The 24,373-nt window shown below is 48.6% G+C and overlaps 1 protein-coding gene across 6 annotated transcripts in view; it reads left to right on the top strand.

Annotated features, from left to right (window-relative positions):
• LOC111939929 (corticotropin-releasing hormone receptor 1) overlaps nucleotides 1-23,158 on the top strand; it is a 40,771-nt gene extending 17,613 nt beyond the window's left edge. Inside the window, exons 3-13 of one of the 6 annotated variants that reach the window (XM_023942406.2) lie at nucleotides 723-842; nucleotides 2,007-2,092; nucleotides 3,063-3,169; nucleotides 3,515-3,635; nucleotides 4,119-4,272; nucleotides 4,518-4,578; nucleotides 5,912-5,984; nucleotides 6,969-7,054; nucleotides 9,454-9,589; nucleotides 9,772-9,813; nucleotides 22,892-23,158. In XM_023942406.2, coding sequence (XP_023798174.1) covers nucleotides 723-842; nucleotides 2,007-2,092; nucleotides 3,063-3,169; nucleotides 3,515-3,635; nucleotides 4,119-4,272; nucleotides 4,518-4,578; nucleotides 5,912-5,984; nucleotides 6,969-7,054; nucleotides 9,454-9,589; nucleotides 9,772-9,813; nucleotides 22,892-22,936 — 1,031 coding nt within the window. In that variant the 3' untranslated portion in view covers nucleotides 22,937-23,158. Of the gene's footprint in view, nucleotides 1-722; nucleotides 843-2,006; nucleotides 2,093-3,062; nucleotides 3,170-3,514; nucleotides 3,636-4,118; nucleotides 4,273-4,517; nucleotides 4,579-5,911; nucleotides 5,985-6,968; nucleotides 7,055-9,453; nucleotides 9,590-9,771; nucleotides 9,814-10,453; nucleotides 12,873-16,169 lie in introns of those variants that run through there. The other 5 variants (XM_023942404.2, XM_023942405.2, XM_086864269.1 and 2 more) reach the window with 5 other exon arrangements.
• The last annotated feature ends 1,215 nt before the right edge of the window (nucleotides 23,159-24,373 follow it).

The raw sequence follows: 24,373 nt of genomic DNA, 5'->3' as shown, positions 1-24,373 counted from the left end.
TGCTTGTCTTGGATTGTAGTATATGAATATTGCAGCCATTGTGCTTCCAACCTCACTGTGAGGTGGAGCAGGGACATATTTAGCTACAGTACATGTTGTTCTAAATATACACAAATTATACATAAAAGAGCCTGCAATCTGGCCTACCTAATGCCTATGTTAGCACACTTGTGTAGATGGGAAAAGCACACAAATCCTTGAAATCTGAAATAGCAGCAGTTTTGGAGTTTTCTACCCAGGAAAGACTGGAAGAGACCAACAGGAATGGCTGGGAAGGAGATTTTGCAGCCAGGAAGTGTGAGATATTTGGAGAGGCTTAGAACTAGACTGGATGCACCACTGAGGAAGAGCAAGTCTGGCTTATTGCCTGTTGTAGGGCTAGATGCCAAAGTCATGGCTGAAGGAAGGAGCAGGGATGAGAAACCAGAGCCAAGGAACCCCAAGTAGACATGAAAGTCAGGTCTAGAGTCAAGTTTGTGCCATAATTGGGCTTAGCCCAGTAGTAAAGACAGGACCAGAGTAGTAGTCATGGCCATGATGATTCAACCAGCCCTTGCAAATCTTGCATAGCCCCTATTTGATGTCTGGCATGAGGGTTTTCTGGGGGCTGAGCTTGTGGTTAGCCATCAGCTCATCCAGCAGCCCCAGCTCTCCAGGCAAATCCTGACCTTTCCATGGTGACCCACAGACCTCTACTAACCCTGTGCACTTGGTCCTTGCAGGTCCCCAGTGCAACGCCTCGGTGGACCTGATCGGCACATGCTGGCCCCGGAGCGCGGTGGGACAGCTGGTGGCTCGGCCCTGCCCCGAGTTCTTCTATGGTGTGCGGTACAACACCACCAGTAAGAGGGGCAGCACTGCTGGGGACATGGCCAGCGAGGGCTCTGGGACACAAGGGACAATACACCTCTGGGAATAAAGCTCATCAACCATAAAGAAAGCAGTGCCTCAGACCCCAGATTTCAGGGAGGGTCGTTTCAGAAAAGCAGCTTTATAAGCAGGTCCTCCTGGGAGGAGGAGAGGGCTGATATCCCCGTCTTGGGGACAAAGGCAGAGAAGTGATCCTGCCCTGGCCTTGGAGGTGGTACAGGGGTCTGAAACCCCTAGCTGAGCAAAGAGTGGGGGACTTTTAACTCATCCCCTCCTGGAACAGGTGGCTGCACTGTTACTGCCAGTGACATGCTGGGAGTAGAGAATGAAGCAATTGCATATGGAAAGTGCCCAAAGTTGTTCCTAGAATAAGGTCGAGTTTCTGACCACAAGAGCTGTTTTTGATGAAAGAAAAACCTTGCTTCTCACAAAAAAACCGTAATTTTTTCCATCTTGCACATTCTTGCAGCCATGGAGGATGGCACAGACACACAGCTCCTGCTTTGTGGTGCCTCCTGTGCTGTTGTAGGAGCCTCTCTGCATTAATCACAACTTGACCCTGTCTCTGAGCCCTTCCTACCCCATCACCCTGACAAGGCTCACAGTCTCCCATTAATGGAAGCTCAGTCTCACCCCAGTGCTGGCATCACCCCACTGGTGACACCAGTCCCAGACTCTCTGGGGAGCCTGCGCCATTCCTTCCCAATTAGCTTTGCCACCTACTGTCCTCGCTGGGAGGCAAAAAACTCCTAATTGAGGGAGATAAGTGAAACCTTGTGCTACCATCCCACCAGAGATCATGGGCTAGCACAAGATCACCCAAGCAAACAGCAGAGTGAAAGGGAAGAAGAATCTAACTGGTGCTGCTTCTGCTGCATCCTTGTGTATGGTGAGGAGGCATTGGGGTCCCCCTGTGCCAAGGGCAGATGTGGTGCAGACCCAAAGCTCTTGAGCAGGTCTGAAATATTGCAAGGATTTTGGTTCTGCAGTTGTGACCAAGGCAGTAGTTAAGCTGCCTTCAAAGCAGAAGACGCCACTGGCCTGATGCCAGTGCCCTGCATTAGTGACAGTCAGGTCACATGCCTGTGCCCATCCCCATGCTCTGTTAACTCTTGGATGGTCATCCTATCTTTCAGATAATGGGTACAGGGAGTGCCTCGCAAATGGGAGCTGGGCAGCACGTGTCAACTACTCCCAGTGCCAGGAGATCCTCAGTGAAGAGGTAGGAGCTTGGGAGTCACTGCGGTCTTGGCAGGAGGGCAAGAAACAGATGATGGAGTTTTGAAAGGCAACAGCATCCAGGCCAGGAATGGCTCAGCGCTGAGGACTGAGCATGCAACAGCATCCCAATGATAAAGTTACATGTGGCAATTATTACCCCTTCTTGATTTGCATTTTTATTCCCCATCAGAAATAAAGCCATGCCTGTTTCAATCTCCGTTAAAAATCCAAGAGGATTGGCAGTGTGAGGTCCCCAGGGCCTCTGGGTGCAGATCAGCCCTGTCACTCTCCTGCAGCTCCCTCCTGACACAGCCCTCAGTGAAAACCCCGTCCTTGCCTGCTGGCAATGAAATAAAGGAGTTATTTGGGAAGCTGAAAGAGATAAAAAATGAGGATCAAGAATTACAAGCTCCTGAGTAGGTCAAGCCATCCCTTGAAGCAGAGAAGAGATATGAGTTTTTCATTTGCGGTTGATATCAACTCTGGTATTTAAGATGCTGATATCTCTTGCCAGGAGTGGTTTTCTCACTTACTTAGTTGCTAATTCACCAACTGGATGACTACCTAACATAAGAAGTCATCAATTAATTCATTTATCACTCATACTCTCCCTCTGCCCAAATTCATCCCAGCCTCTCAGCTTCCCCCAGGGCAATAGGGGTGAACTGAGATATAAAATTCCAGTGAGCTCAGCTGAGTTCCAGCAGGGTTTCCCCAGAGGATGGTTTGCGCTGTCTCATGAGCTGCTCTGGTATAAGTGGGATGTGAAACCAGGCTGGTGCCTCTCCTTCCCACCATTAGCCCCATCTCCTTCCATTCCCTCTGTCCTGTCCCAGGGTGGGCTCAAATTGCTTCCTGAAAAAGGGCCCAAAATTTGAGGTGCAGCTGCCAAAGGTGATGTGGTGGAAGAGGTGGGTTTGTGCCAGTACCAGGGCTGTTGCTGACCCTCTGCCCATCTCCCTCACTTCCAGAAGAAAAGCAAGCTGCACTACCACATTGCTGTCATCATTAACTACCTGGGCCACTGTGTTTCGCTGGGGGCCCTCCTCGTGGCATTTGTCCTCTTCATGCGCCTGCGGTGAGTGACAAACCTGGTGCCATGTTCCTGGGAGGTCATCTCAGGCAGAGGTGGACCCAGCTCCTGTGCTTTGCCATCTCCTCCCTCACAGCCACTGCCTTCCAGGCTGCAGCGATGCTGCCTATCTCAGGGCTGTTTTTCTTCTGCTGAGTTTTTAAAGCACCTGGTTATGGAGGCAGAGTCCTCCTTTGTGCCTTCCACCTCCTGGTATTCTTCCTGCCCACTTCACCCAAGGCATGGTCCCAGCAGATCATCCTTGGGGTCCCAACAGAGACACTCAGCTCCACAAACAGCACTATCCCCAGTCCCCCTGCTCTGACTGGGACTTGTTCCACTCTTCTCCAGGAGCATACGGTGCCTGAGAAACATCATCCACTGGAACCTGATCACAGCCTTCATCCTACGCAATGCCACATGGTTCGTGGTGCAGCTCACCATGAACCCAGAGGTGCACGAGAGCAATGTGGTAGGTGCAGCTCTGCCAGGCTGAGCCCAGTCCTGAGCAGTTGTGGGGTGTGAGGACCCTGGAGATCACAGAAACACAAAGTGGTTTGGGTCTGAAGGGACCTTAAGGATCATTTAGTTCCAACCCCTTGGCCATGAACACCTTCACTATCCCAGGTTTCTCCAAGCCCCATCCAACTTGGCCTTGGACACTTCCAGGGTTGGAGCAGCCACAGCTTCTCTGGGCAACCTCTGCCAATGCCTCACCACCTTCCCTGGGAAGAATTCCTTCCCTAAAGCTACCCTCTTTCAGTTTGAAGTCACTAAGATGTGGCTAGAAAAGCAATTTCAGGGGACAAATAGTGCTGGCTGGTGGCTGGCAGGCACCCCATGTGTATGAGAAACATGGGTTTGATTGCTCAAATGATGGTGGGGTCCATGCTGCTCCGTGCATTGTTTGCACCACTGTGACGCAGAGCTCAACAGGCTCCACATCTCCTGGCAGGTTTGGTGCCGCTTGGTCACTGCTGCCTACAATTACTTCCATGTCACCAACTTTTTCTGGATGTTCGGCGAGGGTTGCTACCTGCACACGGCCATCGTGCTCACCTACTCCACGGACAAGCTCCGCAAGTGGATGTTCATCTGCATCGGCTGGTGTGAGTACCAGGCTTCCCCTCACACAGTGGTACCCAGAGTTTAGTGATGGGTGATGCCCCCTCCATCCCCTGCTCCAGTTCTTCTTGCATACAAATAGCTGTAAAAAGGTTGCCAAGAACAGGAGGATGGGATTTGCATGGACATGTCATCTCACTGGGTGGTTTGTGTGTGCGAGAACCCCTGTTACAGTGTGTTTTTGTGGTGATCTTGCACCTCTGAGACTCACCTGTGTGTTCCCCTGCAGGTATCCCCTTTCCCATCATCGTTGCCTGGGCCATTGGGAAGCTCTACTACGACAACGAGAAGTGAGCCTATTGCTCTCATCCTCCATTCTTCTTTGTATCCCAAATCCTCAGGGATCAGCTGTGTCAGGAATTCTGTCAGGAAGGAAAAAAAAGAAAATATTCTTCCATTCTTTCTTTTATCCCACCTTTCAGCTCTCTGCAGCATAAGCCCTGCCCCTGCTCGGTTTCTCTTCAAAAGACAAATGTGATTTTTAAGGGGAAAAAGAGATTAAACTGGATCTCCTGAAATAGGTTTGCTAAAGGGAGCTGGGATTTAACCAGCAGAGATCCAAATTACCCCCACCTGAGCCATTTTCATAGGCACCTGAGAGTTCATCCCAGAGTGGGAAGTTGAAAGGAGACTGTTGAGATGAATGTCAGCTTGATCTGTTTTCCAGAGGTAGTTTTCCCTGCTGACTTCAGAAGCCCCATGCTACTCACACAGGCACTGACTGAACAGCCCTGACAAGGTGCTCCCAGGATAGGGATACACTGGAGTGAGCTCCCACAGAATTTGCTGAGGACAGAGCTGACCCAGACCTGTGTGTGGGAGATTATGCAGAATCATGGAATATCCTGAGCTGGAAGGAACCTACAAGGATCATTGGCTCTGACTCCTGGTCCTGCACAGACAGCCCAACAATCCCACCCTGGGCATCCCTGAGAGCATGGCCCAGAAGCTCCTGGAGCTCTGGCAGCCTTGGGGCTGTAATCATTCCCTGGGGAGCCTGGGCAGTGCCCAAGCACCCTCTAGGGGAAGAACCTTCTCCTGATATTCATCCCAAAATCCCCTGTGACACAACCTCAGGCAATTTCCTTGGGTCCTGTCCCTGGTCACAGGGAGCAGAGATGGGGACTGCCCCTGGGGAGGAGCTGCAGCCCTGGTGAAGTTAAAACTCAGTCTCCTCTACCCCAGCTCACCATTCCAAGTGCCCTCAGCTGATTCTCATGTGGCCCCTCCAGACTGCTCCCAGTCTTCGTATCTCTCCTTTGTATGCTTCCTAATGACTTCAGATCTTTCTTACATTTTGGTGTCCAAAATTGCCCCCAGGATGTGAGGTGAGGCTGCCCCCCTGCAGAACAGTGGGAACAGTCACCTCCTTTGCGAGGAGGGTGTCCCTGCTTGTCCTGCAATAACTAGCTCCCACATGCATATGGGGTCCATTAACACTCCCACAAACCTATATGCACCTCCTGAGTTCCCAGGGAAGCTACTTCACAAAGGCTGCAGCAGTTTGAGTTTTAGTGCTTTCACCTCACAGACAGTGACTTACAGAGACTGCAAGGACAGGAGTCTATCCAGGTCACTCGTAAGTCAGGCTTGTCCCTGACACCACTTGTCCTTGCCTTGCAGGTGCTGGTTTGGGAAGCGAGCGGGTGTTTATACTGACTACATTTACCAAGGCCCCATGATCCTGGTGCTTCTGGTAAGAGCAAAGTGACCTTGTGTGCTAAATACAGAGTCCTTCTGTGTGCAGGTGGGACACAGCTGCTTCTGAACAGGGTACTGCCCCCTCCTTCACTCTGCTTGGGCTGGTTCTTCTGCCCCACAGCAGCACTGCCTCTCACCCAAACTGCCTCTTAAGCAATTTTGGGCTTGGGGTGGGCTGCAGAAGGAGCCTGGAACCTCATTCTGACAGGGATGTCCCATCAGCAGATTCCAACATGCATCAGTAGGTTCCTCCATCCCTGCCCTGGCATTGTTTGGGTGTGGGTGGATGCTTTGCCAAGCATTTGCCAGAAGCCTGAGATCCTTGACTCCATTCCCTGATCCTGATTCCACCTCTCTGATTCCTGGTCCCCAGTTGAGCAGCAATGCTTGATCCAAGGGTCACATGTGTTTGCAGGAGGAAAGCCATGAACAAAGTCTCAAAACTGTTCCTTTCTCCTTGCCTAATGCTGAGAAAACTCAAGGGAGTAAAAAACACTGGAATGATGGAATAATTGATCCAGCTTCCCATCTCCCAGCCTGTCAGGCAGTCAGGCCACTACTAATTCCTGTCAGTTTTGCTCAGCTCCAAAGACACCTTCCCATTCCCTTGTTAGCAATTTGGCAGCCAGGAGAGCAGCCAGGCAGATCCTGGCTGTGATGGCAGCCACTCTTCACCTTTGATTCTTCCTCTCCCTCTACTTTTTCACCTTCAACCCTTTCTCAAGTCTTTGTTCTTCCTTGACAATCTCCTGGCATGCCCTGCTGCCCTGATCCCTTGACTAAACTCCTAAATCTTATTGTTCAAGTGCTTTTAAAAAAGGCAGACAACCTCTCATGGTGCCTGAAAGGCAGTAAATCAGGTTCAAGAGGAAACATTCCCATTTCCCCTGGCTCCCCCATCTTCCCCCTCAACATTGCAGTGGAAATGGGAGGAAATACTGGGGGAGCAGACACTAACCAGTGACCCTGTTCCTCCTAGATCAACTTCATCTTTCTATTCAACATTGTTCGGATCCTCATGACGAAGCTCCGAGCTTCAACCACATCAGAGACAATCCAGTACAGGTAAGTGAAGCAATAAAATTACAGACAAAGGACTCTCTAAATATTTCCAGTTAGGGAGGATATGTTTATTACAGCCAGACACCACAGTCCTCTCCCAAAGTCATGCGTGTCCCCCTCTGCCCCTTATTCTCTGTTTATTCCCCAAGTATTACACATGCATGGGATTACAAAGTACACCTACACATATTCATTGCCTGACTCTGCCTGCTCACATCTCATATAGTAATGAGCTCCACGCCCCTCTGGGCATGCTCAGTCCTTTTTTGAAATGGGTCTGGGGTCTTTTAATGAAATCTTTCTTTTCCTCAGGCTTAAACTTTTCAACTGTGTCTTGTTGGCAGCGCTCCTTCTTCTCCTAGACACAGTTCATATCTCTTGCTTGCAGGTGTAGACACAGTTCTTTCTTTCTCACAATAGTTCATCCTCCTTGTCTCCTTCTACAAATACAACTTAAGACAAGCAGAATGATATATATATCCTTGGACCTTTCATTTAATCTTGGCAATTGTTGGCTACATTGTATTCCCTTTACAAGAAGGACCTGTATAGGCTTGCCTTTAACTAAGCACACTTATTCCTACATTGCTTCTACCTTAAAAGCTTTTTCATTTCTTTTACTTTGACTTTTCTCATAAACTGCTCCTATTCTAGTTAAAATCTTAATTTCCTAATTTTCTCAACTCGTAAGAGCATGAGTGACCCTGCAGGAAGCCAACCTAGGAACTGGATTCTCTCATGATTAGTGGGGATGGAAACAGTCCCATAAGCCAGGTAGCAAGGAGATGGGAGCATGGAGAGACACCTGAGAGCACCTCAAAGGCTCTTTGGAGGCACATGGTCATTAAATCTGGCCAGGGAGAGCCTTGTGATGTAGAGTGTGGATGGCTGTTTCTGCCTTTGAAGTGAGTCCTTGGGATTTGAGTCTCTTTGCAAAAGTCTGTACTGGTAGGACCTGATGAGCTCTCCAGGCTGGGAGCTGCAAATCCTGGCATGGAGGTGAGAATTAAATTACTGCTTGACAAAAAAAGCAAAAGCTGAGGAAGGAGTCATGAATCGATGCCACTCCAACACCTCCTTGTAAAGAAGAAGACAGGACTCCCACAGTGCAAGGCAGGAAGAATTAACCCTTCTTTGCCTGTTGGGGAATATTTTGCACATAACATAAGAGGTGCATGGTCAGAGCAGCTCCCCAAAGTACCTGGAATAGAAGTATTCATCATTGCCTCTGTCTGGATCATTTTGTGGGCAGGAATTGGGGAATCTTTCTGTGTGCTGGGTCAAGAGAAGCTGTTTTGAGGTGAAGGACGGCTTTTGCAGCTGAGAATGGAAAAAAATCTGGTTCTATTATTGGAAAATGCCAGCTTTCCTAATCACAGAATATTGAACTGGAATGAGGGGTTCATCTTGGGGTAAGCAAAAATAAAGGTTCTGGGAAAAGGCTGGTTGGCCCCAGTCAGCAATTTTGAGAGACTTTTCATTTTCCAGTATTTGCCTCATTTTGGGAGGGTTTATCAGCTTTGGACAGAACATTTTCATTTCCCAGAAATACTCTCTGAGACAGGAAAACTTGAAGAACTTGGTATGTTATGAACTGTGCAGTTCTGCTTAAACCAGGCAAGGGACAGCCCTGCAGGGCTCCTGCTCACCTTAGGTGATAAAATGCCCTGCTGCCGTGGCTGCTCCTCTGGAGAAGCTACACCAGTGAATGTGCCATACTGTAGTTTTCCATCTCCTGTCCTTGGGTCCCTCCAGATCCTCCATGTCATCAGCCCATTTGTGTCAGGGACACAAATGTCAGGGATGCAAAACAGGTCCTAGACCCCCTCCCTGCCCAGCTCAGACCTTCCAGGGATGACCACCTACTGTTGGAATCTGTCCATTAACAGGATCTTTAAGCAAAAAGTGAATGACTTGGCATTGTTCTTGTCCCCTGATCCAAAGGAATGACGTGCCAAGTCCAAATCTTTCCCACACTCTCTGTATCAGCACTATAACTTTTCAAAAACTGCACTTGTAATCTCATCAAGATTTCAAATTAATTACCTGAGATAAGGTTTTCACAAACTCATGTTGAAGGGTGTGAATTATTATTCCCTCCTTAATTTCTCTTTAATTGAGCTGTAGCTCAGCCAAGCGATCGTTCTATGCCAGCTCAAGGTCAGTCCTCTGCTCTCTGCTGCCCTCTTCTGGGCGGAGAAGCAGAGAAGGGCTCAAACCAGCCCAGTCTCTTGGGAATTGCACTTGGAAACAGCCCAACTTGCCTCCATCCTTCCACGGTCACTGGTTTTCAAGTCCCAGCAGACCAGTCCAAGCCATGGTGGTGGAGTGGGAGTGGGATGGGCAGAGTCCTTGTGCCCAGGACTGTGCTGTAGCAGTTCAGGTCCCTGTTTTCCTCCTAGGAAAGCAGTCAAGGCCACACTGGTGCTGCTGCCCTTGCTGGGGATCACCTACATGCTGTTCTTTGTCAACCCAGGGGAGGATGAGATCTCCAGGATAGTCTTCATCTACTTCAACTCCCTTCTGGAATCTTTCCAGGTAATGGTCCTCCACACTGGCTTCCATCCCAGTCCCCTCACCAAGGGATGTGGAGAAGCCCATCCTGGCTGATGCCTCATCCTGCTTCTGCCCCCTCCCAAAACCAGACATCCCCAAACCCCAGAGCTGTTCCAAAGCTCTTGACTTGGGAGTACCTGTTGGTTGTACTTGTCTCCTTCCAGGGCTTCTTCGTCTCTGTCTTCTACTGCTTCCTGAACAGCGAGGTGAGCACAAGGGGCTGGAGTTTTTTGTGGGGTCTGGACCCTTCCTTGCAAGCAGACAAGTTCAGTATGAGGCTCTACTGGTGCACATGGCTTGGAGAGTGCTGGTCCCTAATTCCTGAAGGTCTTTGGTGACCAGACTTAGTGCTTCACTCCAGCCCCAATTACATCTGCAGCCCCAGATTTTGCCCAGACAGGAATGGCTGCTGTCTGTCTCCTCTGGAGAAGGAAAATTCACCCCCAAGAACAAATGGTCTCAGGGTGCACCTGTGTGCAGCAGAGCCAAGGGTCCTCCCCATGCCAGGGAAATCCTTCCCCAGGTGGAGCCCCATACACATGTGGATTATGTATGGATGAGGACATCTCCCAGGGTCTGACCCAAGACACAAACAGCAGAAAGCACAGGAGCTGAGAGTAGAAGTGAATCCTGGGGCCAGATATTTGGGCAGCTCTTTCCTCTGCCTCCTCCAAATGCTCCCAATATCTTTGCTAGCTCAGGAAAGTTTATCCCACATGAACCTGTTTTGTTACCAAATCACATACCAGTAATCCATTTTTGACTGGAGGACTGAAGAGAAGGATGGCTGGTGCCTCTGAAAAATCTTTATGTGATGACCAAATGTCCCTCATTCATCTTGCCCAGGTGCGATCAGCTGTACGGAAGCGGTGGCACCGGTGGCAGGACAAGCATTCCATCCGTGCCCGCGTAGCGAGGGCCATGTCCATCCCCACCTCCCCAACCCGTGTCAGCTTCCACAGCATCAAGCAATCCACAGCTGTCTGAGCTGGGAGCGAGAGGTTGCACTGGGAGCCGATGTCCCCACTGTGGGGACCAGCATAGGACCTGCCTGTGGTCCCAGCCCCGCAAGGAGACCGTGAACTCACTCGGTCACGGGACACCTGCACAGCTTCTGCCCTATATGCTGGGAAGGCCTAGAAGATAGGACAGCTGAGATGCTGCTTTGTCATCTCCCTGGCAGCTGTGTGACCTGCTGGCATGGCAGAAAGAGCCATGAAAAGCCAGAAGGATCTGGAGATTTTGCAGTAGCTTTCTGCCAGCTCCATCCTAGGCACGATGTCTCATGTCACTGCCTTTATCGGGTTTGTCTGCTTTCAGGTGACAGGACACCAGGACATTGCTGGGACAGATTATGGGGCTAGTTCCCTGGGAAGCTGGGTCAGCCTTCCAGTGAGCACATGATGGAATGCTGCTGGTGGGGAGGGAACTCTCTAGAGGAGCCAAAGTCCTATGTGTGTTGGAAGGGGATGGATGGGGAGCCCTGGAGTGATTGTAGAAATTGCTTCATGTGGCTGGATTTTTGTAACACTGGGGTTGAGTCCTTCCCCTGTCTCTTGCTGGGTCTCCAGATGTCCTGTAACTGCTGCTTGGTCTGACCAGGTCATTTCTCATCTTGACACCTAAGGTGGGATAAAGCAATGGGATGGGAGAGGGGAGGGAATTCCCCTCCCACGGGGATGGGTCCCAGGGGCTCTGAACAGCCACACAGAGTGGGCTTGATCTAGAGGGAAACACAGGAATCAGTTTAATCCTCTGGTCCATCCCAGATGGATCCACAGGTCTCTGCAAAGACCTGGACCTCAGGGTGACTCCATGTCTGTGCTCAGAGGGTGGAAAGGTGAGGGAGCCCTGTAGTGGAGCAGTGGCTGAGGTCCCCAAAGGCAGCTACCACAGGGAAAGACCCTGGCTGTGCTCCCTCCTCCTTGCCCTGCTTTTACCTGGGCAGGTGGGCCCAGTGCCAAAGCTGTTTCTTGCTCTTGTGCAGGGGATGGGACCAAACCATCCCCACACTAGGGTTAAGTGCCTTGGAGGAGCAGCAGCCTCCTTCCCTCCCTTCCTATCTCTCTCCCCATTCTGGGGACTCCAGATTGTCCCCAGTTCTCCCTGTCCCATTGCCCTCTTCCATGTGGTTACCAAAAGCAGCTGAGCAGAGAGTTCCTTGCAAGTAGAGGGATTTGCCTTCACCTCTTTGGAGCCACCCTTTCCTTGTCCCATACAAGGTCTGGGGATGCCCAGGCAGGGGACAGATTACAGTACATTTATGGGCTGTCTGCCCTCTGCATCACAGGGATTTTGCCACTGGGGCCTTACAGGATCTGGTGTGAGCCCCTTCACACTTCTGTGCCTCAGTTTTCCCTCTATAAAGAACAGGCATAAAGGTTTCCTGCCCTGGGCAGATATAAACATCTTTGAAATTGCAGTATTCTGTGATTTCCTCAGAATATATCACCAGAAAGGAATAAGATCTTGCTTTTTTTTTTTTTTTTTTTTTTTTATTTTTTATTTAAAGGGAAGCATATGGAAAAACCTCTGGGTTCTTCAAACATTTGCGAGGTTCAGTAGTTTGGAGCAAATTCCTCCCACTTCCCTCCCATTTTGATTTTCTACCTGCATGTCTACAGTGCAGCAAAACTAGAAATATCCCATTGACCCCAATAGCCTGTTGGGAACAGCAACAGTCCCCAGTATGACACAGTGACTACAAAAAGGACCATAACATGCACATGGGGCACGTTTCTGTCTTTGTTCAAGTTCAGCCACTGCCAGTGGTTCCAAAAACTGCCCCTTCTTCAAAATACGGGTGTGAAAAAGACCCCTGGAGTTATGCAATGGGAGAAGTGGCAATTCCCAGCTCTATGGACACTTTCTGCTGGTGCCCTACAAGGAGTAGACTTGCGTCTTCTGTGTTTTGGTTTCTCTGTTGGGTATTTTGGCAGGAGCTAATAAAGATCTGCTGGCAATGGAGAAGGGAAAATGCCCCAGAGATACTTTTTTTCATCATCCCTGCAAGTGATGTTGCCAAAAAATGATGTGCTGCATGATAAATTTGGATTTTTCTAAAGTAGGGTATTTTGGTGGATAGAAGCTGGAAATTGAAAAACCAAAGAAAGAAACCCAAACAGAAGCATCTGTGTTCACATCTCTGTTTTTCCCTTCTCCTCCTGGTGGTCTGCTCCAACTGATGTGACTTTGCTTTCCATAGCTGGAGTGTGTATTCTCAGTCTTGTTTGATTAAAAATACTTCAATTCCTCTTACAAAGACTTCTGGGGCATGTTTATCTTTTGGAAAAGACAACCCTGGCATGTCCCATCCCCAGTTTCCATGAGAGTATCCTCACATTGCAGTGGGCTCAGCATCCCACTGCTCCACGCTTTTTTGTATCCTTTTACCCCAAATCCATGTGCCCAGAGCATGGAGGTGGCTCCCCACAAAGGTATCCACCATCCACCATCTCATCCAAGAGAATCCCACACAGGTTTTCCAGACAAGTATCATCAAAGCTGTAAAATGTCCTCCAGGTTTTCCCCCTTGCCAGGTGAGCTAATACAGAATAAAAATGTAATGTATTTCACAGCAGGAGGGAGGGTCAATTAAACTCAACCTTCATTTCATATATCAATGTTTATAAATGAAATTCAGACACAAACAGATTTCTGGTCAAGCTCTTCTGATGCAAAATTAATTTGTTCATCATACAGAACCTTGGAGAGCACTGTTATTTAGTAAGCACCATGCACATAAATAATAATTACAGGTTCCTGCTGATTACATGATTGTATTTAAAGTTATCAAGTAACTCTGAGATTGATGACTGTGTTTCTGACAAGGCTGAAGCCTTTTTGGATCTGTGTTAACCCTTTATGTTATCCTGGTACCTTTCAGTGCTGGGAAAAGCAAAACAGAACTCCAAAGATGGGATCCACAGTGGGATATCCATGCTATGGGATACCCAAGCTTGTTGCATTCCAGGGCTGCAGGACCATGTCCAGGGAGGCTACAGTTACTGGTGATTGGCATGAGAATTCAACAAGATGGGTCTCTGCTTGGTTAAGCTCAGGAAACCACTTATTCAACTTAAATCAGAGACAGAGAACCCAGAAGAGAGGCAGGGTGGTGGGTTTTATGGGGCAGAGTCAGGGTGGAGTTTAAGATCAGGATCTAATAGGGACATAACAAGGGAGAAACCCCAGGGGCTCAAACCCAATCAGAACACCCTGGGCTGCCACCCCATGAGGGGTCTGGCATGGGGCAACTCTTCCCTGAGGCAGAGGAATGGAATTTACTCTTCCTGGGCTTTAAAGCCACACTTCTCACTTTAACAGTGCTTATCTAAAACTAAATCTTTGCCTCCCTGGGCAGAGGCACCTCACACAAGCTGTGGGATATCCCAGTGGAATGACACACAGAAGCTTCTCCATCACACTGAGATGGATTTTTATTTAGGTTCTTTATCTGGTTGATACATTAAACCCACTACAGAGGTTTTTACCAGCCCTGGAGTCCCACCCTCAGCCCCACCACCTGGGATCAAAGTTTGGGTGCCCTGAGATACATCCCCAGCAAACCAAGGGCCAGCAATGGAGAAAACCTGTCCTCCAGAGTCTGAATGGAGGCAGAGGGAAGCTCATGATCCTGATTTGCTATGGCAGTTCTGTGCCTTCATTCCACCTTCCAAGCAGGCTGCCCTGTACAAATATCCCCACTGCCAGAGCCAGGACCTCCCAGTTCTATGGCACATCAGTTGGAGGGTTTGTGGCTGGTACTAAAAGCAAAGTGGGGCTGTCATTCCCCTTCCTCAGACAACGCATATCTGTCTGGTGGTCCACAGCTTTGGGCCATTCCTGGATGTTGAACCCTGCTGTATCTTCCCAGGCAGATAAGGACTCTGGGAAGGATGTGAAGTCAGGAGGGAGAGGAAATCTTGTGGCAGTTTTATAGCCCAGTAGGTTCAGTTGTGGCTTTCAGCACTGTCAGCCTCAAGATGCCTCTCATCTGTGATGTGTTGTCCTTCAAACACTAATAAACTCCCAAATATTTCATCATTTATTTCCAATGCCCCCTCCTTCGATGCTTTTTACAGCATAAGCCTTGTGCTGACATTTGTCACCACATTCACAGCTAAATGGCTCTCAGACACACATGGTGGTGGGAGACAGGCAGCTCTGCCACCCTCATGAAAATTACAAAGGGACATATTTTCCCAGTTGGTGGAAAACTAAAGATCAGAGGCACAAGTGATTCCATGGGAGAGCTCATGTGCTCAGCCATGGAGAAAAGAATCCTTGAGGAGCCCCCAGGCTATACTGAAGGCAGCAGAGGTGTGTGATCACACAGCCTGCTGGAATTGGCACCTGCACAGAGCAGGGATGGGTTAATCCCACAATTAGGAATTCATGTGCTCACCCACAACTGAGTACATCCTCCCAGCTGGCACCCTCATCCAGAGGGATGTGCACCAAGGTTTTGGTCCAAAAAATGTCCAGGTTTTTTGGGTTTTACAGGTTTATTTGGAAATAGTTGCAGTCCCCAACCACCAGCTCCCAGGAGAGCCTCTGCAAGCACCATGGCTGAGGTCCCTGGCCCTGCCCTCCTCCCTGTCAGGCAAAATTTTCCATGGGAAAGTTGCTTTTAGGCTACTAAAATCTGTTGCTGAGCCTCCTGCTAGTGTGGAAACAGATTTGCTATGGATTTTGGAAAATAGTGGACTCTGCTGGCTGAGCACCATCCTGACAGACACCTCTGCTGCAGAGCATCTTCCAGCCCCAGACCATCTTCCATCCAGGTCTGAGAACTGTTTCAGGAGACATCAGTGTGAAGGGAACGTGGCACCCTCCTCAGCAGCCCAGAGCCTCCTTCTGCCCCAAGGAAATTACCCCAGCAACCCACTCTGACTCAGCCAACCCCATCAAACATATAAACACAAACTGCTGACTGTTTTGAGCAGCTTCCACTTCCAGTCAGCTGGCTAATGTATCCAGGTGCCCTGCCAGACCCTATTTTTGAGTGCAAAAGAAGAAGGGTCACAACTTCCCTGAGCACTGTGCCCATGGGGCCAGTACCCAGTGGGCCCAATGCAGATGCTTGAGATTCTGTATTCTCTGCATGAAGCTCTAGGTTAAACACTTCCAGTAATCTCAATATCAGAGGAGCAAGTATTGGCATAGCAGGAGCCAGAGACCTGGAGAAACACAAACAGGGGAAACTGCAGCCTGAGAATGAAACACACAAGCACAGAAGCAGGATCTTAGTACAAGTCAGAAAAAAGCAGTATGACTGTGCCAGCTAGTTCAAAATGAAAATAGGATGAGATATTCAGGAAAAGTCTTGGATTATAATTGCATCCTGACTAGAGTTTGAGTGACACTCCATCACTAACCCAAGCCAGAGTACTGGAAATGCTCATGTTTCTGATTAAAATTATTTAGGTGGCTAAAGGGAGCTATATTTTAATGCATTAATGTGGTTGTGTTTAGAGGCTGCACATTGAATAACAATAAATAATCACAGAGACTTTTTATTTTTTTTATCTTGGGTATGTCATGCTCCATTTGCATGCAGGGAGTTCTTTCCATGCAGGGAGTCCTGTGTCCAGCTCTGGAGAGCCCAAAAAAGAAAGGACATGGAACCTTCTGCAGTGATTCCAGAGGAGGTCATAGAGATGCTCCTCTACTCTGGATACATCCAAGGAGAGCTGGGATTGTTCAGCTGGAGAAGGCTCCTGGGAGACCTTAGAGCCCCTTCAGGTGCCCAAAGAGGTTCCAAGAGACGGACTTTGGACAAGGTCCTGGATTACCAGGAAAAGGGGGAATGGCTTCCCACTGCCAGAACTGAGATTTGACACATAAATCACAAACTGGATCAAAGTGTATTTCACCCATTTCTGGAGCAGTCTCTCTGCTTCCACTCAGGATCAGGTGCTCCCAACACAACTGAGTCCAATTGGATGCTGGTCCACAGCTCCTTATCAAAACTTTCATCAGCTTCCTTATTTCTTTGGTCAGGAGGGTTCTAACTCCTTTTCTCCTTGTTGTTAGCCCTTGCACAACAAACCCAACCTTAAAATGGATAAACCCCACATATGTTAATTCAGATCAGCTTACAACAGCTTCATTCATCTCTTTTGACCCTGGGTAAAACTTTAGTCTTAAACAATTAATTCTGCTTGGTTGGTTTTATTTTTTTCCAAAGAAAATACATTTCCTGCTGCTAAATTTCCCACCTGTGTGTAATTCCCATGTTTTTCCATTCCTTTTTCCAAAAGGAGTGCCCCCACACATAATGTGGTTGTGTCACGGGGTGACTTTGTGATGCTTGTACCCCCAGTCACCTGGTTTACGTTACATATTAAGTTCTGCACTTTCAGACTGGCTCAGAGAGCGAAGGGGGGGAAGAAGGAGCCGCAGTTTGTGTTGAGAAAGAGCCCTCAGTCCCCCACATCCTGCTCCTGGATGGTGCTGTCTGCAGCATGGACAGACACCGGGACACAGCTCTCCCTGGCTCTTAGGTAGTTTTTAGCTAGCTGAGGCAGGGAAGTTGCCCAGACTGTTTCCCTTTTCCCTTGGGTCTGTTCAAACCTGCTCTGGCCTGAAAACCCAGCCAAACCCCGGGAGCTCAGGCCTGTGGCCCACTGGGGCCTGGGCCTGGGCCCTTTCCAGCACCGCAGGGACTGATAAGAGACTGAGAGAGCTGAGCTACACCACATGGAAAGGACTTGGTCTGGATTTGCCATCTCATCAAACAGCCAGAGGTTTTATTGTTTAATAGCATTCAATTTCTGTTAAATAAACAGGTTTTTCCACTTTTCTCCAAGGAAATATTTTCCTGAACCAGTTGGGGAAGGGCTGCTTGAATTTGCTTTCTGGAGGGACCCCATTCAGAGTTTTTTTCCCAAATTTGCCCTAAAGCAGGACAGATAGCAAGGAACAAAGCCTAGCCCAGTCCCCAGAGATTTTCTCCTATAGAAGTTGCAACTCAGGCATGGTAAACACCTAAATTAAAACAATAATAATAAATACACCTAAATTGTGTGAGGAGCTTTGAAGGTCCTGGCATAACCCAAATCATCCCAAATCCCAACCTGGCAAAACAAGGAACAAGTCAAGCACTGCTGGAGAGGAGAAAGTGTGGAGGCAGTGCAATGGCAAACAAGGGAAATCTATGCAAAACGGCAAGCAATGGAAAGAGAATTAACGGCCTGCAGGAGGAGAAAATTGCTTTTTTCAAACCATCTTGATTATAGGGCTCCAATGGCCCAGAGCTCCCATAGTTTATCACCAGCGTGAATAGATGAAGGGGCTGTTATTCGGGATTGTCAGAAGCTCTCCTAAAGCCAAACATCCTGACTGGAGCAAGGGCTGGCAGGCAACTTTGCTGTTTCACAGCTTCCTCTGCTCAGCCTTCACCCATGAATGCACTGGTCAGAGGAGGCCAGTGGCTCGTTGGTCTTTCTAAAAAAGGGCTGGGGATTTCACACTGGTGGTTGGGAAGGTGACATCTCTGGTGGAGCTGGATGGAAATGGACCCTCCACAGCCTATTCCCATCCCACACAGCCCTTCTCTTTCCCTGACATCCTGAAAGGCCAGTGGTGTTGGTGTTGTAGGGAGGAGTTTGTCAGACTCCAGAAGCTAAGCTGTGACATGGGCTGATATCTTGCCAAGGTGGAATGGGTTCAGGGTATGGATGAGAGTGGACAGATGTGTGATTCCTTCTCTTATCCTCCCTCATCCCCCTGGCAGCCTCCACACAGACAGTCACAAGGAGAATAAAAGGCTTAGAAAAGGACCTCTGTCCAGCCGGGTCAGATTTGCTACTTTGAACTCCTAAAAGGATAAACCCCAGCTCTGCATCCTGCAGCTCTGGGAAGCAGCTGGGACACCTCTCGTCAGCTCCCTGAAACACTGCTGTGAGCATGAAGCAAGAACAGAGGGTGGGAAATTGCTTTCTATTGCAGCTGAATCAGTAAGCAAGGAGCAGGTGCACAGCCAGGGATGTACATAGAAACCAGCCTGTCCAGTGCTTGGGGAAGAGACTAACAGCTGTCCCCTTTCACTGAGTTCAGATAAACCCCAAAAGAGACCGTGTGGTACTCAACAGCTGAGCTGCAGCTGCATCGGTGCCAATAACATACTTTTTGCTGCCATGCTAATTGCATTAATGGGACACTAATCACTCACCTAACAGATATAAATGGAAGCTAATTGCTCTACAGTGACACCGTTCTCCATGCAGAGCTGTCCATCCCTATGAAGAGCAGCCTTTCCTGCAAGCATCCTGCTGCTCTCAGGAGTGTCCTGTTGGCAGCCCCAGGGCTCTCCTGGTGCCTGAGCCGCAGCCCCGGTGAGCGGTGGTGGACAGAGTGGCACTCAGCCATAGCTGCTTCTAACCCTCAGCAGGAATAGACACTTCAAGATTCATCTGATTCTTTCCAAGGCAAATTAAGCCTTTTATAGTAGGGTGATGTATTCAGGTGGTAGAGGTGTCTCACTGTATATCCAGATAACCCTTGGGGAAGGGGTCTGCCAGTATCCATCAGAGGGGTCTTGTCCTTCTTCTGGGCCACTCTGGGTATGACCAGAGGCTGTGCATCCACCCTATGGACATCCAGTATGCCTGGCAAGAGGATAGGAAATGGGTTATTCCCACCTGGAAGGAGCAAGCAGGAGCTGGGGAAGGCACTGACCCTGTACAGGGGCTGCTCAGGTGCTGCATGGACTGTTTTTGCACCGTGTTCCCATTTCTTATGACCAGCCCTACGCTCCCTTGGCTTCACAGCCACTTGCTAACTCCCATCCCTCAGTCTCCCCCAGCTCCCTGCCTCTGGCACATGGAAACTGAGCCGGAATTTCTCACAGCCTCAACAACAGCTCCTCTTCCCAAGGAGTATAACAGCCCGGTGCTAAGCAGGAATGACATGCAGGTACCTTCCCTGCAGGCTCTGTGGCCTTTTGCCCTTTGGTGGAGGGTTATTAATGCCTCCTGAATTACTTGTGTAACAAACTACAGCAGCAGTGGCACAGTGAGGTCAGCAGAACAGGAGCAGGATGCAGCTGGGTGTCCTGGCTTCAAAATCCAGCCTCAAGTGGCTCAGACACCCTTGCAGGTGTGTAAAATGGAGTAACACTTCAGAATTTTAAAAAGTTTAATAGGGAATAAAATAAGAGACAAAAGTCCAGCTCTGGGGTGCTCTTGGCAAACAGCCAGAGAACACACCAGTAGTCTCCAACACTGTTATTTTTATACTGTTACGTTACTGAGGCACATGCTTATTCATAGAGTGCATACATTATTCAAACATTCTTGTGTACTGATATTACAAGAATTCTTCTGTTTGGTTTCTTCACAGTCTGGCTTATCTGCATGACATCCTGTGTGTTAAGTTAATGTATTTTGTTCCTCCTTGTGTCTCCATCCTGTTTTTTACATCCTCTGATAAGGATTTAGTATGTCTTCTTTAAATTTAACATGGTATTTTCTAATTGTCCTCCGGTGCTCTGGTTTGTGTCACAGTTATCTATCTTATCATTTGGAGAATTCAGTCAGCAGAGAAGAGAGGTAAAGTGATTACCTAACACCATTTGTTTTGCTTACACAGAGATATTTTAAAACCCAGTGTTTAGTTAAGGCCTATAATACAATATATTCACCACACTACTATTTCTATAGGCCATGCAGTACATGCTTAAACTGGTAGATTACATTATACTAACAAACAGCTAAATAAAGGTACATATGATACTATATCTAAATACTTATGATCAATGCAGAGATTAATATGTAAATGTGAAAGCAAATATTTCAGCCCTTTCTAAACACAGGGTTTGGGATGAGTTTAAACCTGTTTCCCTAACCATGGCACTGAACTAACAAGGGGCAGGTCACTCAGGGGCTGTCTTTTGTTACAGCCCATCAAAGCAGATCAGTCCTTGAAATACCCTTGACTCCGACCAGGACCAAAGTCTTTGAGAAAGTAAAATGTGTCTGGGAAGGAGGGAAAAACTGGATTTAGAGGTAACATTTTCCAGATAATTGGAGAGCCTGTTTAGCAGGTAGGCTAAAATCTTCCGGAGGCAAAGGTGCATTGAGAGAGGGACTGGACAAAACTATTCCCAGGGCATGTGGCACAATCAGAGTTGGGATGTATAACAAACCATGAGCAATAAGCAGATAATCATCTGTGCCATTGGAAATGAAGCACACATTGTTCTTTGCAACCTTCTCCTGGCAGAGCCTGAGCCACTGCGGGCAGAGCTACAAAGCAGCTGCGGAGAAAAGCCCGGCTGGGCTCTCCCCTCACTCGGAGAGCGCAACTGCTCGGCGTGAGAGGAATCTTAATGGCACAGGAGGCAGCTGCGGCAGCGTTTATCACCGCAGCAGTCCCTGACAGGCAGCACAGGGCTGGAACTGCAGGAAGGGGCGTGGGCACCGCTCTCAAGGCACAGTGGGTGCAGTGTTAGCAGCTCTCCTCAGTGCAATGCTCAGGGCATGAGCAAGTGTCGTGGGCTTCTGAAAACGAGAGACCACTACACCACTTTCCCAGTTTTTACTGCAAGATGGTGCAGTATCACACTGATATGGCAAATTTGGCAACAGAAGCCACAGTCTAGAGTTGTCCAGCTGCACAAGTCAAAAACATACCTAGGATTCAAACGGTGGAGGAGGAAGTCATAGAATCCTAGAATACCAGAATGGTACTGGGTTGTAAGGGACCGCCCAGTTCCATACCCCTGCCATGGGAAGGGACACCTTGTGTTAGGCTTTAGGATTTCTTCTTTTTGTTTTCTTAGGGAATTTTCTCCCATTTTTGTTGCTAAGAAACAATAACGATCAGTACTTAAGAGAGACAAAAGAAGTAACTACAGAGAAGGGGGAGGAGTGCAGCTGGCTCTACTGTGGGGGCTGAGGGGTTTCTCTTGGAGGGGCAGGGTTACGTTGAGAATTGGGCTGGGGAAAAAGGGGCTAGGCACAGCTCCTAGGCATTCGGAGGGGAGAGAGGCTGCGGCTGTTGCAGGGAGAATTCATTGCCACCGCGGGGTTCTGTCTCGTGCTGCCTTTCTTCCACCGTGAATGGAGCTCTGCTCGTTAGAGCAGCATCTCACCAAACAGGAGACCTTTCGCCATCTGCTGGGGTGCCTCAGGGGAAACGCCAGGATCCCCGAGCCCTTTCCTCCTCCAAAGGAGCTTCCACTGCCCAGCCGCTTCGTTTCTTCGCCACTGCTCCGGGTTTTTTGCTGAACTCTGGCCCCGCACTCCCTGGGACAGTCCCCCCGTGGTTCCAGCTCCAGCTGCAGTGTCTGATAAATCTTGTCTAACACCCCAGGATGTTCGCTGCGTCCTACCATTCCATCTTGCTGCTTTCCGAGGGTCCTGCTGGGGCACCAGGATCGGCTGCCCCTGGGAGGTTTGTTGTCTTGGGATGATTTAATAATAATACTGTATTCCCCTATCCTCTGATTTATGCCCAGAAATGGGTTTTGTAGCTTTGAGCTAGGTCCAGGAGAGGGAGGAAGCTGAAGGAATTATTTGGCAGTTTGTGTTCAAGCTCTCAAACTCTTCCCATACTCGGCTGTGAGTTGGTACATGGTGATTCGTGTCATTATGGAAACACACCATCAGGAAAATTAATCCACAAACACCAGAGGTTTATGTCCAAAACGGAGACAGAGGAGTCCTTTTACTTTATTTGAATAAAAGGAGAGACCATGGGGCATTCTTCTGGGGTCTCTCAAATTTTTGGAGGGCGCAGCCCCCCCTTTTATCCTCATTCCTGGCCGTATGTCCCTTCTCTCCCCATAGGCTGAGGTACTTGAGAGGTACAGACTTCTCGGAACGCCTGACACCTGGGGTGCCCCCCACAATGCATAATCCTCTTCTTAATTCTTAACTCTTACAGAATTTCATGGTGTTTCCCCAGTGTCTCTTTCATCTTCCAGTGGAATCCATCCCATTGTTTCTGTTATCTCTCAGTGATAGTTTCATTTTATCAGCAGACTCACAGCTAGTTTGTAAAGACAAACCCATCATTCCTCTCAACACCATGGGATCAATATAAACAGGAATACTGATCTTAAAGTAAAACATGGACATGAGACAAAGGAAAATATAATGATTTCATTATTTTTGTTTAAATCCCTTTGCTGTGAATTGTTAGCTTTTGCTGTTATGTGTTTTTGCCACTATGTAATTGCTTTAATTATGAATTGTTCCCACTCTTTATGTATATAGACACAGCAGGCTTGTGCGAACATGTGAAAACTTGTTACTGCTGTTACTTGCTTGCTAGGAGTGTAACCTGGCCACATGTTGGAGCTTTGTCCAGACCTGGTGAGGGCTTGCAGCCACTGCTGCTGGGGAGATAGCCAACATGTTCGGGCTTGCCCAGACTTGTACCCCAGCACAGAAGGCACAGCCCAGCAAGGAACTGCCTATAAAAGAGGAGGAGACCAGAGGTAAGGTGGGTATGTTGGTGGAGCAGAGACTCCCCACGTTCCCAGCACTGCTTGCTCATACATTATCAATGAATTAATAAAATGCCTTATTGATTGACCAACCCGATTGTGGTGATCTATTTATAACATGACCTTACAGCAGAGAGGGAATTACATTCTTTGCTTTTAACTAGCTTCTTTTTGTTAGCTGAGGCAAGACATTTTCCTGGGACTGCATACTGCAATCCTCCGGTGACTGCTGTGGCTTCTGGAACTGCTCAATTTATCTCCAGTCTATCACTGGGAGCCTGACTCTGCAGACTGGCAGGGCACTGCAGGACACCACATCCCAGCTCCAGACCTCAGGGGAAGCCAGCTGAAGAAAAAACTCAATCCACCAGCTTCCTCTGCAGTGAGGAGGTTTAACATTATTTTTTTTTTTTTTTCCCCCATGCCCTGCAGGCACTCTGTTTGTTAAATAAACAGGTTTTTTCACTTTCCTCCAAGAAATTCCTTTTGTATCAGTGGGGAAGGAAGTGCCAAAACCTACCTTCTGTAGAGGAGATGTTAATTCCAGAATATTTTCCTCCTACAATTGTCACAAACCCGAGACATTTGTAAATCAAGCCCTTTTTCCATCCCTTCCCTTCTTGGCCACCATTACCATGTGTTCCCCAAGCCCGCACCACAGCGCCCCCTGCAGGCGCGGGGGAATCACCGCACCCGCCCTGCGCGGCTGAGAGCCACCAGCGCCCCTGCCGGCCGTGCCTGGAACTGCAGCCAAGGGGAAAGCACCTGCGGCTGAGACAAGGCTGGCCCTGGTGTCTGGTTCTGTTTGGTGCTGCTGCCGGGGTGCTGTTTGTTTGAGTTGTTATACAGACTAGTAAGGAACTGCTAATCCTTTTCCCATATCTTTGCCTGAAAGCCCCATACTTTCAAAGTTTTAATAATTTAGGGGGGGCGGGGGCCATATTCTCCATTCCAAGGGAAGTTCCTGCCTTCCTTGGAAGACACCTGTCTTTCAAACCAAGATGCCTTGCAATGGACTAAATTTCTCAGTCAGGTAAAAGTGTTTCTTTACCCCCTTCCCCATCACAGTCTCTGTTCTTGGCTTAGGAATTCCTCAGTGGATGAGAGCAGATGAGAGTCCAAGAAAATGCAAAACAAACCCAACTTAAAAAAAGGCTTTGAAATTGTCAGGAAAATTAATCCACAAACATCAGAGGTTTAAGTTCAAAAAGGAGACAGAGGAACTCTGTAACTTTATTTGACTAAAGGGAGAGGCCATGAGGCATTTTCCATGGAGTCTCTCAAATTGCTAAAGGATGCAACCTCCT

The sequence above is a fragment of the Cyanistes caeruleus genome, chromosome 27, assembly GCF_971803275.1.
Source record: "Cyanistes caeruleus chromosome 27, bCyaCae1.hap1.1, whole genome shotgun sequence".
Taxonomy (NCBI): domain Eukaryota; kingdom Metazoa; phylum Chordata; class Aves; order Passeriformes; family Paridae; genus Cyanistes; species Cyanistes caeruleus.
The sequence above is the reverse complement of the archived record's forward strand: the minus strand, read 5'-3'. Positions and strand labels throughout refer to the sequence as shown.